Genomic DNA, 15,426 nt, shown 5'->3' with positions numbered 1-15,426 from the left:
CACCGGAGATTAAGCATGCAATGCTTGAGGTCTCTCGGTCTGCCAGGAGGAAGAAGTAGCTCCAAAGCGCCTCGCTGGCCGACCCGGGGGATTCCTCCAGCCCAGCAGTGGGGAGCACTGCCAGAAACCCAGCGGGGGAAAGGGCAGGGAGGGAGCAAATTGATCCAGCTGGGAAGGTGCAGTTCAGCCAGAAAGCACCACTGGAGGGTAGGGTCTTGTAGCTCCTTCTTTGGCCTCAGTCGTGCGCTGCAAGCCTAAGGGCGATTGTGCTGTTTGTAAGATTATCTGCGCCAGCCCTCCGTCCCGCCATCTGGGAGACTTCAGACAGTGGCAAGATGGCTTCATTGATCTGCAGTGATCCTCCAAAGCCTCGAGGTTTCACTGTGTCTCCCTGGTGAAAAGCCTTAATTAGAAATTTCCTTCAGCTATGCTTTTTAATCATACCTCTTGCTTTATACCTGCTACTTTATGCTTTCCATTTTTTGGCTGACTGCATTTTAAAGCAGTAGGACATGTTCCAGCATGTTTCCTAGGCTGGAGGAATTTAAATATCAATTAAAAGAAACCACAGATCTCAAGTAGGATGAATTTCTTCCTACTAATTTAAAAATCCTTGCTTTTGCAACTTCGGGTTAAAGCTTATAATCATCTCATTTAAAAACACTTTAAAATTTCCTGTGCTGGAGGGCAACTTTTCTGAACTCTACTGAAGTGCATACAAGCAAAAACTTGAACGCAGTGGTCTGATTTTGCACTCAGTCATGCAGGTATGTAACTTCACTTAGACGAACCTTTCCATTGACTCAACGGAGAGCAGCTATGCTTAACTTTAAACCTATAATTGAAGTTGTTGTGTGCTGGATTGTGTGCTGGAGCATTAGGGGACAAAGACATGATTTGTTGAAGAGTTTTCTTACGGTTGCATAAAATCCATATATTTTCCAAATAAATACATTTCACCGCTAAAAAGGAAATGACTTTTTAGGTTAATGCCACTTTAAGATTTGAAAACTACTTAAATTGGCCGAGGTTGGAAGTTCAGATTCTCAAACATCTGCTCAGGAGCCTAGAAACACATTCTCAGAAACTCCAAGTGGCAAGTGCTGCTTACAGCAATGAACCAACCCTGCTCAGGTAGGCTGAAACCTATCACCTCTCCTAAGTTCAGTATGCCCTGGAGGTATTTAAAAGACATGTGGATGTGGAGCTTAGGGACGTGGTTTAGGGGTGGACTTGGAAGTGCTAGGCTGATGGTTGAGCTTGATGATCTGAAGGGTCCTTTCCAACATACCTGAGTCTGTGATTCTACATCAGGTGCTAACATTAGCCCTGAGATAAGCTCACTAACACTGAAACGTGCAAGCTGGGAAAGAATTGTTGGAATTTAATACTAAACTCAGTTCTGCTCTTGCATGAAACTAACTACAGAGGAGGAAATGCAGTATCTTGCAGGAAGGTTTGTGCAAAATCCAAGCTGGGACAAAAGAAAAACAGGCACCAACCTGGAGCCAAACCAGAATGTTCAATAAAGTTTTCCAATATATGAAGCACAAGGAAAGCAGTCTGGAAACAATTTGATATTGCACCTGGCAGGTGCAATAAAGCTCACTTATTTTCATTCTATAAAGGGGGAAACAGTCACTATTTGGTGACTAGCATACTGGACTATTTTTGCCTCTAGTTTTGCACACAAAAATCAATTCAAATGTTGTAACAAAGCTGAGTATAGGAAAGCAAGCCAATAGTGTCAGCACAGAATAAATGACGCAGGGGTGGCGATACTACAGCGTTTTCAGTATTTATGAAGAATGCCATTTCCTATTTCAGTACAGGTAAGGTGGAATGCAGGAGGATTGTGTGAACTTCCCAGCACTGAATTACATACTCACACGCTTGTAAAGTTCCAGAAACACTTTATTTAAAAATGGAGTTGTAAATGCATATAACAAAATAACATACATAATAAATGTAACAAAAATAAATAAGGAGAACATGTTCATATAAAATAAGAACATAGTAATGCAAAATGCTTATTACAGAACATAAAGGTATCAACGCCTGAAGGAACACAAACAGAATCTTGCATGAAGAGCCCGCACCTTTAATCCTTCCTAGCCATCTCCTACTTCCCACTCGAGTCTGCAGAAAAATTATGTTTCCAAGCATGAAACAAAAGAAGGAATTATGGTGATGGTTTGGTACACTCTGTTTTCAATACCTAGCTCTAGTTTCAATTTGTTTTTGCCCTTCTGCACCTTCTAAAACTTTTCTTGTAGCCCTGTAAACTAGTGTAGTTCAGGCTTCCACAGTTAGCTGGAGTAGAGCATATTGAATCATACATGAAGGCTGTTTGCTTTTAATTATTATTTTTTTAAAGAAAATATGAAATCCATTATACAACAGATTAGTGGTTTTGTTTTTACATCTCTACAAAAAAAGTTTTTGTGTTTTTATTAACTGGTCCAACTTTTACTGATTTCTGAAAGCCTGTACAATTTAAAAGTGTACAGAAAGTAGATTTTTTAAACAAATGTCATAGAGGATTATTGCTGATATTAAAGACCATTTCATAAAAGCTGAAAAACTGTATCTTTAACCTTAATATATAGAGACTGATGCAAACATAGGAAAATTCCAGTCTATTAGTTACATTTAACAGAAATAACATTCCTCCAAATTACAGTGTTCTGGAAATACAAAGTAATTTCCTTTTATTTTTATTATTATTTCCAAATGTTAAGTTACTGGGACAACTTATAAGGAAAATAGGCTTATATAGGAAACTTTAAATAGACTTGCTTTTCCGTGGTATAAGCAAAATGTCTGTGTTAGCAGTCTTCTTCCAGAATCCTTTTAAACATGTAAGACAGAGACAGCTTTACTAGCAAGACTATGGGAAAATATACAGAAACAAATTAAAATCATTTGCTTGGGAGTGCATCTATTGATCAAGCAAATTATGACAACTCTATTTCAAGTCCCTAAAGAAAATTTTACATCTCATGATCATTCCAAGGAACAGTAATTTCTTTCATAAGCTTATGTTGCATTTGAATTGGTGAGAGCCCATTTGCCTCAATATGCTTTAAAATGTCCCACATTGCTGTATGTTTAAATTTGTTTCCTAGTTTCAACAAACATTTGGACAGGAATATGAAATACTTCTACTTTTATTAACATCAAAAAGACATTTGAAGATCAAAAAGTGCCAAATAGTCCTTTCAGAGAGTAAATTAAAACACTGCAATGTTAATGCAAGTACAGTATTATCAGTTTTCTATGTACACCAAAACACTGTTTGCTGTTTAATGATATCGATATGTTCACCTACCACTCCCAGCAAATCTTAGTGCAAACATAATATGTGAACTTTGTAAACCCCAAGACAATTTACGCAGCAACAAGGTTATATAAATCACAGAACTGTTTGAGATTCTCAGCACACAAGAATGAATGTTTTCTGAAATCTGTCTTACCTTTTGCAGTAATGTGTCATTGTAGTCAAAGATAATGCTTCCTATATAAATCATCTAATTCAGGATCAAATTTAACTGTTCAACAGTTCTGTACAAACTTTAGAGGAGAAAGTCCATTAAATAGAGCAGCTTGGCAAAGAGATTTGGGGTTTCAGTAACATTAAATGTTAGACTGCTTGCATGGCTTTTAAAAAGAAATAAATCTGTTAAGGGAAAACTGCTGATATAGTAATTCTTTTGCAAAGCACACAACCACAAAGGGCAAACCTGCCACAATCTGCTTTCCTACACTGGTATCTATGCACGTCTTTATGATTTGAAAAGGATTTGTGTGACAATCAAAGCATCACAGTTAAAGAAAACTGGTTTAATAAAACAACTGCTGTTTGACCAAGCCTTTTTTATTTTTTAGTTATAAAACCAATATTATAATCTTTCCAGTATTTCAAAACATTCCATGTGAACGGTATTTGTATCAATACTCAGATGTCATTCACGAAGAGTGGCATCTTCTTCTTCGCCATCTGGATTAAACCTATTGAAATGTATGCTGAAATCCGACTCAGATTCAGTGGTCTCAAATTCAGCTGCAACAGGGACGGCAGCGGGTCGAGGAGCCCGTGCTTCAGGCTGGCAGTTTGGCTGCACTTGAGGACGGGTGTTTTGGGAAATAGGACTGGACTTCTGCTTTGGCTGAGCTGGTAAGATGGGGCTGGCAAATCCCAAATTGCTCAGAGCATCCAAGGTACCATCAGGGTCAATCATAGCGTTAATTGCTAAGCAATCAAGAAAAGATGAAAGGGATAGGGAAGAAACCATGAAAAACATTATTTTCTGCACTAATGAAAATAGCTTATTCGTATCTCCTCACTTTTTATTCTGTTTACATATTAACATCTCTGACTAGAGTAAAAGCCCACAAACGATCCCAACAGGATCAATAACTGAAGCTATCTGTCAACTATTCAGAATCTAAAGATGTAAAATCCTATTCTAACACTTTTATTTTTATGACGACAGGAACTTTTTATATATGCTGACCACTGCAATACAATGGTATATACAACATATACGTAGCTGATACATATGTTTAAAAGCATTTGCATTTATTAAAATTGCACATGAAAGGGAATTGCACAAACTAAACACTGCCTGATGTGGGGGTGGTAAGGGATGACTAACAGTCTCTAACTAGCTTATGGGGACTGGAAAGAAAGAGGGGATTTTTAGTCATGTTTAAGGGACTGTTTCTTTAATATTATAAGCACATTATGTTGCATCCCTCCCCATGCCCAAGTATCCACAGCTGCTAATTACACAATTGAATGAAATTTGTACAAAAAAGCTATCATTTATCCTTTTATATATAATGATGGGTTTATTGTCCCTCTCCCTCCAGATAGTGAGGGCAAACTGAAAGCGCCCAGTACATGTTTATTTTGCTGAACTATTAATACACGTGTCATATTTAACAGAACCTTTCTGTTTTCTATTTCCAAAACTCAATTAACATACATTTGAATACCACTGCGTACACAAGGAAATTTGGTCTCTTTTTCTGGGCCTTATTTGTTATGTAATCTGAACATAACCTAATTTGTAACAAATTAACATTTTCTTGAAAATTAGCATGAAACAAATATTAATTTGTCAATAAAAGTCACTAATGATTTCCCCTGAAATATTCTTTAAAAAAAAAAACACACATTAATGGAGGATTAAATCTGAATTAAAAAAAAGGAAATTTAAAACAAAGATAATACATTTATGATTATACATGAACAAGGACAACCAATTCATTTGACCCCTCCAAGTAAAGCAATAATCTAAGTATAAACAACACATAAATGTAAGCTCTTTTTAGAATTAGAATAGTTGAGTCAGAAGGGACCTACAAAGATCATCGAGTCCAACTGCCTGATCACTAAGGGACTAACCAAAAGTTAAAGCATTGAGGCAATAATTGAGGGCATTGTCCAAATGCCTCTTGAACGCTGACAGACATGGGCCATCAAACACCTCACTAGGAAGCCTCTTCCAGTGTTCGACCACTCTCATCGCAAAGGAAATTTTCCTAATGGCCAACCTGAACCTCCCCTGGCACCACTTTGTGCTGTTCCTTCATGTCCTGTCATTTGTTACCAGAGAGAATTGTCTCAATTTTAAAATATATGTAGCTTATAGGTTGATTTTGATAAATGGAATATATGTCTAAATAGCAGACCTTGTCAACACTTCCCCCCCCCCCCCCCCCCCATTTTAACACGTAGGTTAAGTCTTTGCATGTGAAAAAGCAAAGAAATAACTGTTCTATTTCATAGTCTGTGGATTCCACAATCACAGAGAATGGACCTAGTAGTATGAAGGGAAGATGTCAAAAACTGATCCTAGATTTTCATTTTACGGTCAGATAAATCTGACTTTTTTTTTTTTTTTTTTTTTTGAGATTTCCTATAGATTATAGTCCCAGAGCATTATTTATACTGAATTGTTCTACACATGAGGGCATTACTGATGTGCAAAGACTATTTTATAAAGCCTAATCTCAGTAGGATATGCAGTCCCTCTGAAATCACACTTGGAAAAATATCAAGACCTGCTGCATTTATATAAAACACTCTGAATGCATAACAAGTTTCCTATTCCAAATACAAATGTATGCATAAATGCAATACCTGAAAGAGACTCTGGACGCCTACCTGTGCAATTTGCTCTAGGGAACCTGCTTTGGCAGGGGAGTTGGACCCGATGATCTCTCGAGGTCCCTTCCAACCCCTACAATTCTGTGATTCTGTGATCACCTACTCTTCAAAATTTTTCCACAAAAATATTTATATTAAGGAAGTTTCACAAGTAATTCTTCTGGGATTCCATTGTAAACTGAGCCTGTTCTCACCCCCCAAAAAAATATATCACTATTCTGTTTTAATATAATTCAGTGATGTTTCTTCACCAGATACGCCAGTAATTATATGGTATTAAATTATGTAACATACTGTGATCATATTTTAATAAGATGTGACAATTTTGTTTCATATATATAAAATCATAAAATCATTTAAGTTGGAAAAGACCTCTAAGATAATCACATTCAACTGTTAGCATAGCTCTGCCAAGTCTACCACTAAACCATGTCCCTAAGCACCACATTACCCATCTTTTGAATGCCTCCAGGGACGGTGACTCAACCACTTCCCTGTGCAGCCTGTTCTAATGCCTCACAACCCTTTCAGTGAAGAAATTTTTCCTAATATCCAACCTAAACCTCACCTAATACAACTAAAGGCCATTTCTTCTTGTCCTATCACTTGGTGCTTGAGAGAAGAGACTGACCCCCACCCTGCTACAACCTTCTTTGAGGTAGTTGTAGAGAGCAATAAGGCCTCCTCTGAGCCTCCCTTTCTCCAGGCTAAACAACCCCAGTTCCTTCAGCTGCTCCTCATAAGCCTTGTTCTCTAGACCCTTCAGCAGCTTCATTGCCCTTCTTTGGACATGCTCCAAAGCACCTTGACGTCCTTCTTGTAGTGAGGGGCCCAAAATTGACCACAATATTTGAAGTGAGGCCTCACCAAAGCCACGTACAGAGGAACAATCACTTCCCTGGTCTTGTTGGCCACACTATTTCTGATACAAATATATATATATATATATATAAATTAAAAAAACTGGAAGCAGACAATGATTAGAGAGAAAAGTGGAAAATGATCTCTACCTTGCAACTGTTTCTCAACTCGTTTCAGTTCCTGTAAGATCGACGATATTTCCTAGGAAAGAATCAAATATGCAAATGCTCAAGGACACATTTCATTAAGGAAGAAGACATTCAAACTATGTATCAGTAGCAAATAATCCCTCTCTCCAGATTTTGCAATATGGTATTTGTGTTGTCCCTCCTTGCATCAGGAATACCCTTGCTGGGTGGGGCCATGCCACTTACACCATGGGCCCTAGGTGCTTCAGGATGGACCACTGTGGCCCTCTTGGAAATGAACTATTCTTCCTGACTGGCCAATAGCTCAAATCAACAAATCCTCATTTTGTCCCTTGCTTAATTGCCTACGCTAATTTTTCGTAAGCATTGACAGATAGGCATCCCAGTTGTGTAGAAACAAGGCAAAGTGAAAGCAAACCTTCAAAGGGAAGTCAACACATAAACCCAGTATCAACGGAGTAGACATGCTGATTCATAACCTTGCTCAGATGCAAGTCAGAACAGGCAGTAAGATGACTACCTTAGGATTTTACCTTCAACCACTGGGCCCTGTGCCTGTGAGGGCCTGCACCGCACCAGCGCTGGGCCTTCAGCACTCATTTGCCTTTACAGTGCCTCTGCACTGTGCTGCTTGCTAACACAGATGTAGCCACAGCAGTGCAGTCAGGAGCACAACAATCATTAAATGCACCACATTTTGGATTATAATAAATATGCAAATCCTGCTGCTTAAGAACACTGGATCCTGCACTTAAGAATACTGCTAATCTGATTGCTGAGGAAAGCTATCAGCGATCTTTATAAGCAGGTAATTTTCAAAGGTGCTCAATTTCAGAAATCTATTGAAGGATTTCTGCACTAACTAATTTGATGTGGATTTTTGTGGCTGGCCAAGAAGTTGTATCTTGGATTTTACAAAGCCATTATCTTTAAGCAAATTCCACATCTGAGCTGGACATATATGTCCCAAGGTCAAAGCAAACATCAGCTACAACTGTCCTCTGCTAACTTTTTATAACATTTTGTGGTTAAAAAAAAAAAAAAAAGCACCACTTCAGTATGGGTTTGAATGATACACTGCTCTGAAAAATAAGCAGAAACTTGAAAATAGACCAATAAAACACACACTTTCAAACAACGTGAGATGCTTTAAAGTATTGGAAGAAAAAATTGTAAAGTGCTGAGCAAATATACAAAAAATCGTGTTTTTTCATGAAAGCCTTAAAAAAACACATTAATGGCACTTAGAATGTAAAACACTGAACTTTGTTCTTATTCTGGATATGGATAGGATAATTATATGATCATATTTCTGAAATTACACATTTCCATGAGTAACCTTGATTAAACTTTGAAAACAAATAAACAACCCCACCCCCCCAACATTCTGCTGAAATTACAGGTCAAGTTCTTTAATATTTTCAGGAAAAATCAATCTGGATACATATTATACTGTAAAAACTTGTAACGATATAACAGAGGAGTACTAGCCAGTTCAAGACCAGAGGAACTATGAGCATATTTTGTTTCTCTATCAGTCCAGGATGAAGGACATGAGGAGGAGTTTCCTCTCCTGCCTTTCCCTCAGAAAAGAAAGCTGCCTCCGTAAGTTGACTTTGCTAGCAGCACAATACTCCAGCAGTCAGGGTAATAAAGCTAGGCTCTCTACCTGCTCTCACGTGAAGAAATGTTTTTTAAACCCTATGCTCTGTGTATAGAAGCAGAAGACAAGTATACCAGGAAAAAGCACGTGCTCCATTCCCTCACACTGTCACACAGTCTGGTCATGAAATATTTCTGATTATGCAGGGGTAGAAGACTGTACAATCAACTAGAGCTGTAGTTGGTACCCTACAGTTGTCGTTTCACCATAAAATTAAAACGATTAGATTTGAAGAGTTTTTCTTACAATATGTCTACAGATTCTTTTCCTTCCCACATATCAGAAGATAACTATTTCTCTGAATATGATTAATCACTAGGTAAAGTAGTCTTGAAATTGTAAAACAAGTTATTTGAAAGCATCCAACATTCAAACTGATGGTTATCTTCAGTTAAATAATAGTGATCAGTTAAGTCTGTAAACAGCTTGCATCCTTTTCAGTTATTCTGTTTGCAACATTTGAATATAGCATGTTCTTCTACTTATTATTTAGTAACTATATGACAAAAACGTTCATTCTGTCCCAGAAAAGGTACGTATTCATACCATGCTTGATGTTTTCACAATAGGAACTTCACTTTCTGCTCGCAACTTGTTTTCAATTTCTTCCCAGTTTCTGTCTTGGTCCTTAAATAATATTCTAGAACAAAGAAATGCAAGAATAGTATGTTTAAAGTAGATAAAAGGTAGACAAACTAAAACTTAAAGATTAGATACACAATCCAAAAAAGCAGCCTAGGGAACACTGAATAAAACCAAAATCTGAAAATATTGAAAACTGATAGAATTGAACCATAAAGTTTGAATTCGTAGGGTAGCATACAGAGTTTCAGCAATATCATTCGTATTTACATTAAAATGGCAATGGTGCAGCTAAATACTTGCTTATGGTGTTGAAAAGGCACAGTTGATTCTTTCTGCCAGCACTGAGACAATTTTATTTTATTTTTCAAACTACTTTATAGTAGTCAAGAGAATTTCCTGTTAACATTCCATTTTACAACAATGGCAAAATATATGAAAAAGATTAACACTGGTAAATAAATTCAACTTCTACATTTGTACTTTGTATTAATTTAGAGGAAAAAACACTTTTGGAAATTAAAAATATGTTACACAGAAGATATTGTTTTTCTAATGCATGAAAACTCTCAATGCACAAATTGTATACACATAGTTCAGCAATAAATATTACTTGTTTAAGAAGTCACTTCTATTATCTGTAAAATCCCAAAGCATGTTATGAGATCCCCAGGTGGGTTTTTTGTTTGTTTGCTTTTACTGTTTTGCTTCCCTGCTGTGATAACATTGCTGTATTATAAACATAATTTAAATTGTCCATATTTACACAATTGAAAAGAAGGAATCCATGTGTATTTAAGGATCTGGGTATTCTTTTTTTTTTTTTCTCTTTCCTAAGTGACACCACATGACGTTAGTGAAGTATATTCTAAATCCCCTTCTTTAATTGCTATGATTAGATACTAACTCTAGCTGGAAATGCAACTGTAGCAAACATTAATGGTATTTTAGACTTAACTTTAGACTTGAACCTGCAGTAAAACAGACCTCTAAGCAAATCAATTTAAAACCTAAAAGTAGTATATTTTAAAGAAATTACTAGCATTGGTAGGACTTTCAGGAAATTATTATTTAAGGTACAAATTCATGATACCGTGCATCTCAAAGACTTTATTTAGCAGTAAACACCACAAGTAGAAAAATAGAGAGATTATTGTGACACTGCTTGCTTTTTAATTTACCTTTTTGTTCATATGAGCTTAAAATATTCTGTATTTATATATAATTAATGACCTTATTTATATATGTGGTGCTTTCACCCTTATTCTCCTTTAGAGATGATATTACTTTCTTACAATTTGAAAAATTTACACTTCAGAAGTTAACTTATTTAAAACAATAGAAAAAATGGAAAAAGTAATTTAAAAGATATTACTTCCACTATAATTTGGACTGGCCAATTTGTTTTTGGCATTATTTGAGGAATTATATTTCCTTTTTGCAACATTTCTTCCTTCTGCTCTTGCCCTTGCCCAGTCTTTTTGTTGCAAATCTGCCTAACCTTTCTTCTTTGGTTGTGCTCAGTCCTCATTTTTCTTTTGTTGCACTTTGCAGGATGCACAAACAACCGCAGGAACTGATGAGTGGTGCCTGCACTGAGCTGATTGCTTTGCCTAGATTTTGCCTGACTGAACAGGTACTTGCCTGCTGCAAGTCAAGCCAATAGTACTGCATTCATATTGTACAGCACAGATAAAAACCGGTATGTCTTGTCACTGCAAAGTGTACTTACCTCTTCCCTCCATAATCTCTGAAAATTCCTGCAAATGCATTACAACACACCAAGACAGAAAAGCAAACAAGCTGCATATCTGCTTCCTGTGAAGCCACCACAGTAATTCATAAGCAAAGAATTGGTTACAGAATACCCAGCAAGAGTGCTACAGAATTTTTAATTACAATGTCATTTCACGTACATCAGTGGGTAAGAACCTGATTACACACACCAACGAATATAAGTATATTAGCAACACCCAAGCTATGACCTTATCCTGAAGAAAAATGCAAATATACAGAGGGTTTGGTGAAAGGAAAGAATCAAGCACTTGAACCTGGTTCAAGCTGAACACCATGCTATGGCCTGGAAAAAAAAACACCTTGGCCAGCTCTGAGAGAATTTAGCCAAGGAATACAGCATCTGAAGCTTCTCTCAATCCTATTTCTTAATATAAGGTAGGAATGATGACAGAACTCAGTAGAACTCTGAACATTATCCATAAAGTAGAAAACAGAAATGGCAGATCTAATGAAATAGGGAAGAAACTAGTCAAGCCAAAAAGATACACATTTATTTTTCTCCTCAGATTTATTTATCTTCACGACTGATTTCTGCTCCATTTTAATTTCCAATAGATCATCTTGTCAAAAATGACTGAAAATATTTATGATCATAGTATTTTTAGCTAAAGTGAAACTGGTCTTTTCAGTAAAGCTAGCTTCTGCAACTAAAATGTTATAGAAAGAAGAATGTTTATGTTTACAGGAAGCACGTCTTTGACAATCTGAACTCAGATAGGAGGGATGTAATTTTTTAGTATGTATGGTGGAATTTGTAATTGCACTATACTGTCTATGCTCTTGTGAAAGAAGCTTACATTGGTAAACAATGAAATTTGAGGGAGGACTTAAAAACATAGTTAAGCTCACTGGTGCCTATAAACCTTTCTCATCTCCTTTCAGGGTCAAGTACTCTGGAAGAATACACAACTGTTTGCTTGACAAATCCTGACTGATTCTCATTTTATCTCTTCTGGACAGAAATTTTAACTGGCTTAGCTCCAGTGAAATGAATAGAAGGATAGAGTTTGTTGAACTTACTACAGAATTTACCTTAGCTTTGTTGACGTACGTAGCTCTTTGCTCCCTTATATGTTCTCTAAAAACAATTCTAAAACTATTGTGTTTTTCTAATTCAAAATACCGATGACATTATGATTAATGTCATATTATTCAAATCCATTCTGAGCAGCAGGAAATTTTGATTACAGTTCTGGGGAATATGCTAAAGAATTTCAAATAGATAAAAGTTTTCCAATATATATTTATTGAAAAATGTAATGCCACTCTCTTTAAATGTATATAGAATATTTACATATATGCTTACGTTTATAGTATCGTACATGATCAAATCACTGTTGCATTAATTATAATGTAATATGACATACCCATTAAGCTCAGAAAAGTTAGCAGAAATGTGTAAGAATATTATCATTACCTGTTTTTCTCAGAATGCATTTGCATACATAAATTTGTTTTAATTCACTGTACTAACAGTTTTTTGTGTTAAACAAACTACAACTGTGCTAGCAAAATATTTACAGATCACAAGCTTCAAATCATCAAGAAAAATCAGCATGACAAAAAGAATAGAGCATCTACTATCTACTGCTTTTGAGGCATTTTAAGATTCGTATCATCCTACAAGCCTACCATAAAAAAGTCAGTCAATAAGTAAGATTCTTGTTCCGATGATGCAGCTTTAAAAGGAAAAAAAATATATTGGTAAGCAGAGTTCCTCATGGATGTCACTGTATTTCTCCAGAGAATTATGCTCAAAGCAAAACTTCATGTAATATTTTTGCAATGTTTCTGTCTGCAGTATTTTGAATGCCTTTTAGAAAGACTTTCGAAGAACACTCACACTTATGTATCGCTTTGTACATGTTTCTTTGCTTACTTGTTGGGATCAGCTGTTAAAGTAAATGATACGGTGCACTCAAAGGTAGCATAAACTTGAATAAGTTGTGAATTTCTACACAATTTGTTATAAATTCTGCATAATAAAGTTGAACTCTGTTAATTTGACATAGGTTTTGAGGGTAACTATATTGTAAATCTGCATTTCACAAATTCACTGGTATCTGAAATTTGTATAGCAATAGATATTTGTGTCTTTTGCTTAAGGATATTTAAATAAATAATGATACATGAAATCAAGTATCTGGGGAAACCAAGAAAGGAAAGGCAGTGAACAGTGTAATACAGTATTATAATCCTGTAGCCTGCAAATGGTAAATTGGAAAAAGAAGCAAGACAAATGTCAGTTTGGGAACATGTTCTGAGATAGCAGAAATAACATACTCACAAATGTTACCTATAACCACCAGTAAAAATAGAACAGACACACACACAAAAATAGAACAGATATAATAAGAATGGACTGTTTTAAAGACTTGATTCTTCAGTTATACTCTTCCTACTAGAAACAGTAATACTAGAAATGACAGATAATCTATAGTTTTTACTGATTTATATTGATATTTTTTTCTTGATTTGTATGGTCAAGCCTTTTTCAGTAGTCCCATGGGAATACAACATTCAAATATGCTAGTATTTTGCTGCTTTTAGTTGTTACATCACCTTATGATGAATTTAATTTGTGATTTGGTCATCCATCCAAGATTTCAGTATGGGACACTTACTAGACAAACCAATCAATTACTGACCTAATATTTTCTCACATTAAAAAAATATACATGAAGTTCAGCCAAGTGACTTACTTTTTCTTTTACATACACTATTTTTAAATGATTAACTGCACAATGACAGGAAGAAGGACATGTGAATTATACAACCCTGAACTTTTTATTTAGAATTTGTATTTCCTCTTGTCAACTAAAGTGGTCACCAAATGGTTGTACACTCACTCATTCAAGTTAAAAGCAGCTGTTGCTAGAGAAACAGGTTATCATTTTTGACATGTCTGTACTTTGTTAGCTACTACGATATTTTTGGCAGGAATCTAACTATCTAAGCAGGAGTTTTCAATTAAAAATAACAGATGTCATCATCTGTTATTTTAGTTACTGTCTCCAGAGCAAATTCTTTTTCAGAAGGATTTACTGAAACTTCTCTCCTCTCTCCAGTTGTTTTTCTTCCTAAAATGGTTGATCCTTACATCAGCTTGGCAACTACACAGTTCAGTACACTTTAAGTTTATCTTTTAAGAGAGTTCTATTAGTCTTGCATAGAGGTAATGTAGATTTTGCACAGCATTATCATACTTTGCAACAGCACTTTTGCTGGAAGTATAAATATTATTCTGTCCATGCAAATTTTGCTGATATTTAACTTCATATAATGTGTAACACACACAAGCAATAATGGAAAAATTATTAATTCCAAATCTTATTGAAGACTACAAAAAAAACCCAACATAACTAACATTGCTTTTTTAAAACACTAGTTGCTACCAAACACATTTGCTATATCTGAATAATACATGTCGCCTACTAGGAATGTTGATGAGAGCAGAACATTTTCAATAACAACAATTAAAAAAAAATACCTGATTTTGCCAGCTGTTTTGTCTATGGATTGTCTTATCTTGCGAGAAAACTGGAAGACTGAGGACAACAGCAAACTGTCCCCCATAACCTGCAATAAGTTTTAAATAAGGTTAAACAAACAATTCCATATATTTTCAATTACCTTTTTACCATTAAAAACCACACACGTTCTAATTAGTATCCTATACAATCATATTAGAACATTTTGCAAATTAAATAACACACAAAGTATGTTTTCTAGGATTAATGCTACCTGATACAGGTAGGAATGAAAGGATAGTGTAGAACACTAAGCAGAGAGACAATTGTGAAAAATTAAAATAGACCTACTACTATAGAGAAACTTGTTGTGTACTCACTTCATCTCTGCTCCAAGTCCTCCTTCGGGTAATCGTTGGGGGATCCGTGATATCTGGTAGCTGAGGTCTAGCATCATTAGGCCGACCATTCCCCTCTGGTGGTTTGGCATGCACTAGTGGAGGGATTTTTCTAAAATTGAGACTTTCATCAAATACTCGGTCAACCAACTGGAGAATAAAAGAAAAATACAGTTTATTAAACCAACTAATGATGAAGTGAGACTAATCTTTTTTTCCTTTTGAAACAGATTACAAAAAGTCTACCAAATAAAAATCATTCTGTTGTCTTTTGTAGTATAAACTGAGGCATCGCCAATGTAATGATACCTTGTAAAAACGAATGCCG

The 15,426-nt window shown here is 35.7% G+C and overlaps 1 protein-coding gene across 15 annotated transcripts in view; it reads right to left on the bottom strand.

Annotated features, from left to right (window-relative positions):
* Positions 1 to 1,896: 1,896 nt before the first annotated feature.
* CEP170 (centrosomal protein 170) overlaps positions 1,897 to 15,426 on the bottom strand; it is a 101,482-nt gene continuing 87,952 nt past the window's right edge. For all 15 annotated transcript variants that reach the window (XM_080586754.1, XM_080586753.1, XM_080586755.1 and 12 more), the window contains 5 exons: positions 15,081 to 15,248; positions 14,721 to 14,809; positions 9,398 to 9,491; positions 7,189 to 7,240; positions 1,897 to 4,252 (listed from right to left, as the gene is read on the bottom strand). In XM_080586754.1, the coding sequence (XP_080442880.1) occupies positions 3,966 to 4,252; positions 7,189 to 7,240; positions 9,398 to 9,491; positions 14,721 to 14,809; positions 15,081 to 15,248 (690 nt within the window). In that variant the 3' untranslated portion in view covers positions 1,897 to 3,965. The remainder of the gene's footprint in view (positions 4,253 to 7,188; positions 7,241 to 9,397; positions 9,492 to 14,720; positions 14,810 to 15,080; positions 15,249 to 15,426) is intronic.

The sequence above is a fragment of the Anser brachyrhynchus genome (assembly GCF_964034855.1).
Source record: "Anser brachyrhynchus genome assembly, chromosome: 3".
Lineage (NCBI taxonomy): Eukaryota > Metazoa > Chordata > Aves > Anseriformes > Anatidae > Anser > Anser brachyrhynchus.
Note: the sequence above shows the minus strand (reverse complement) of the source record. Positions and strands in the feature narration are given on the sequence as shown.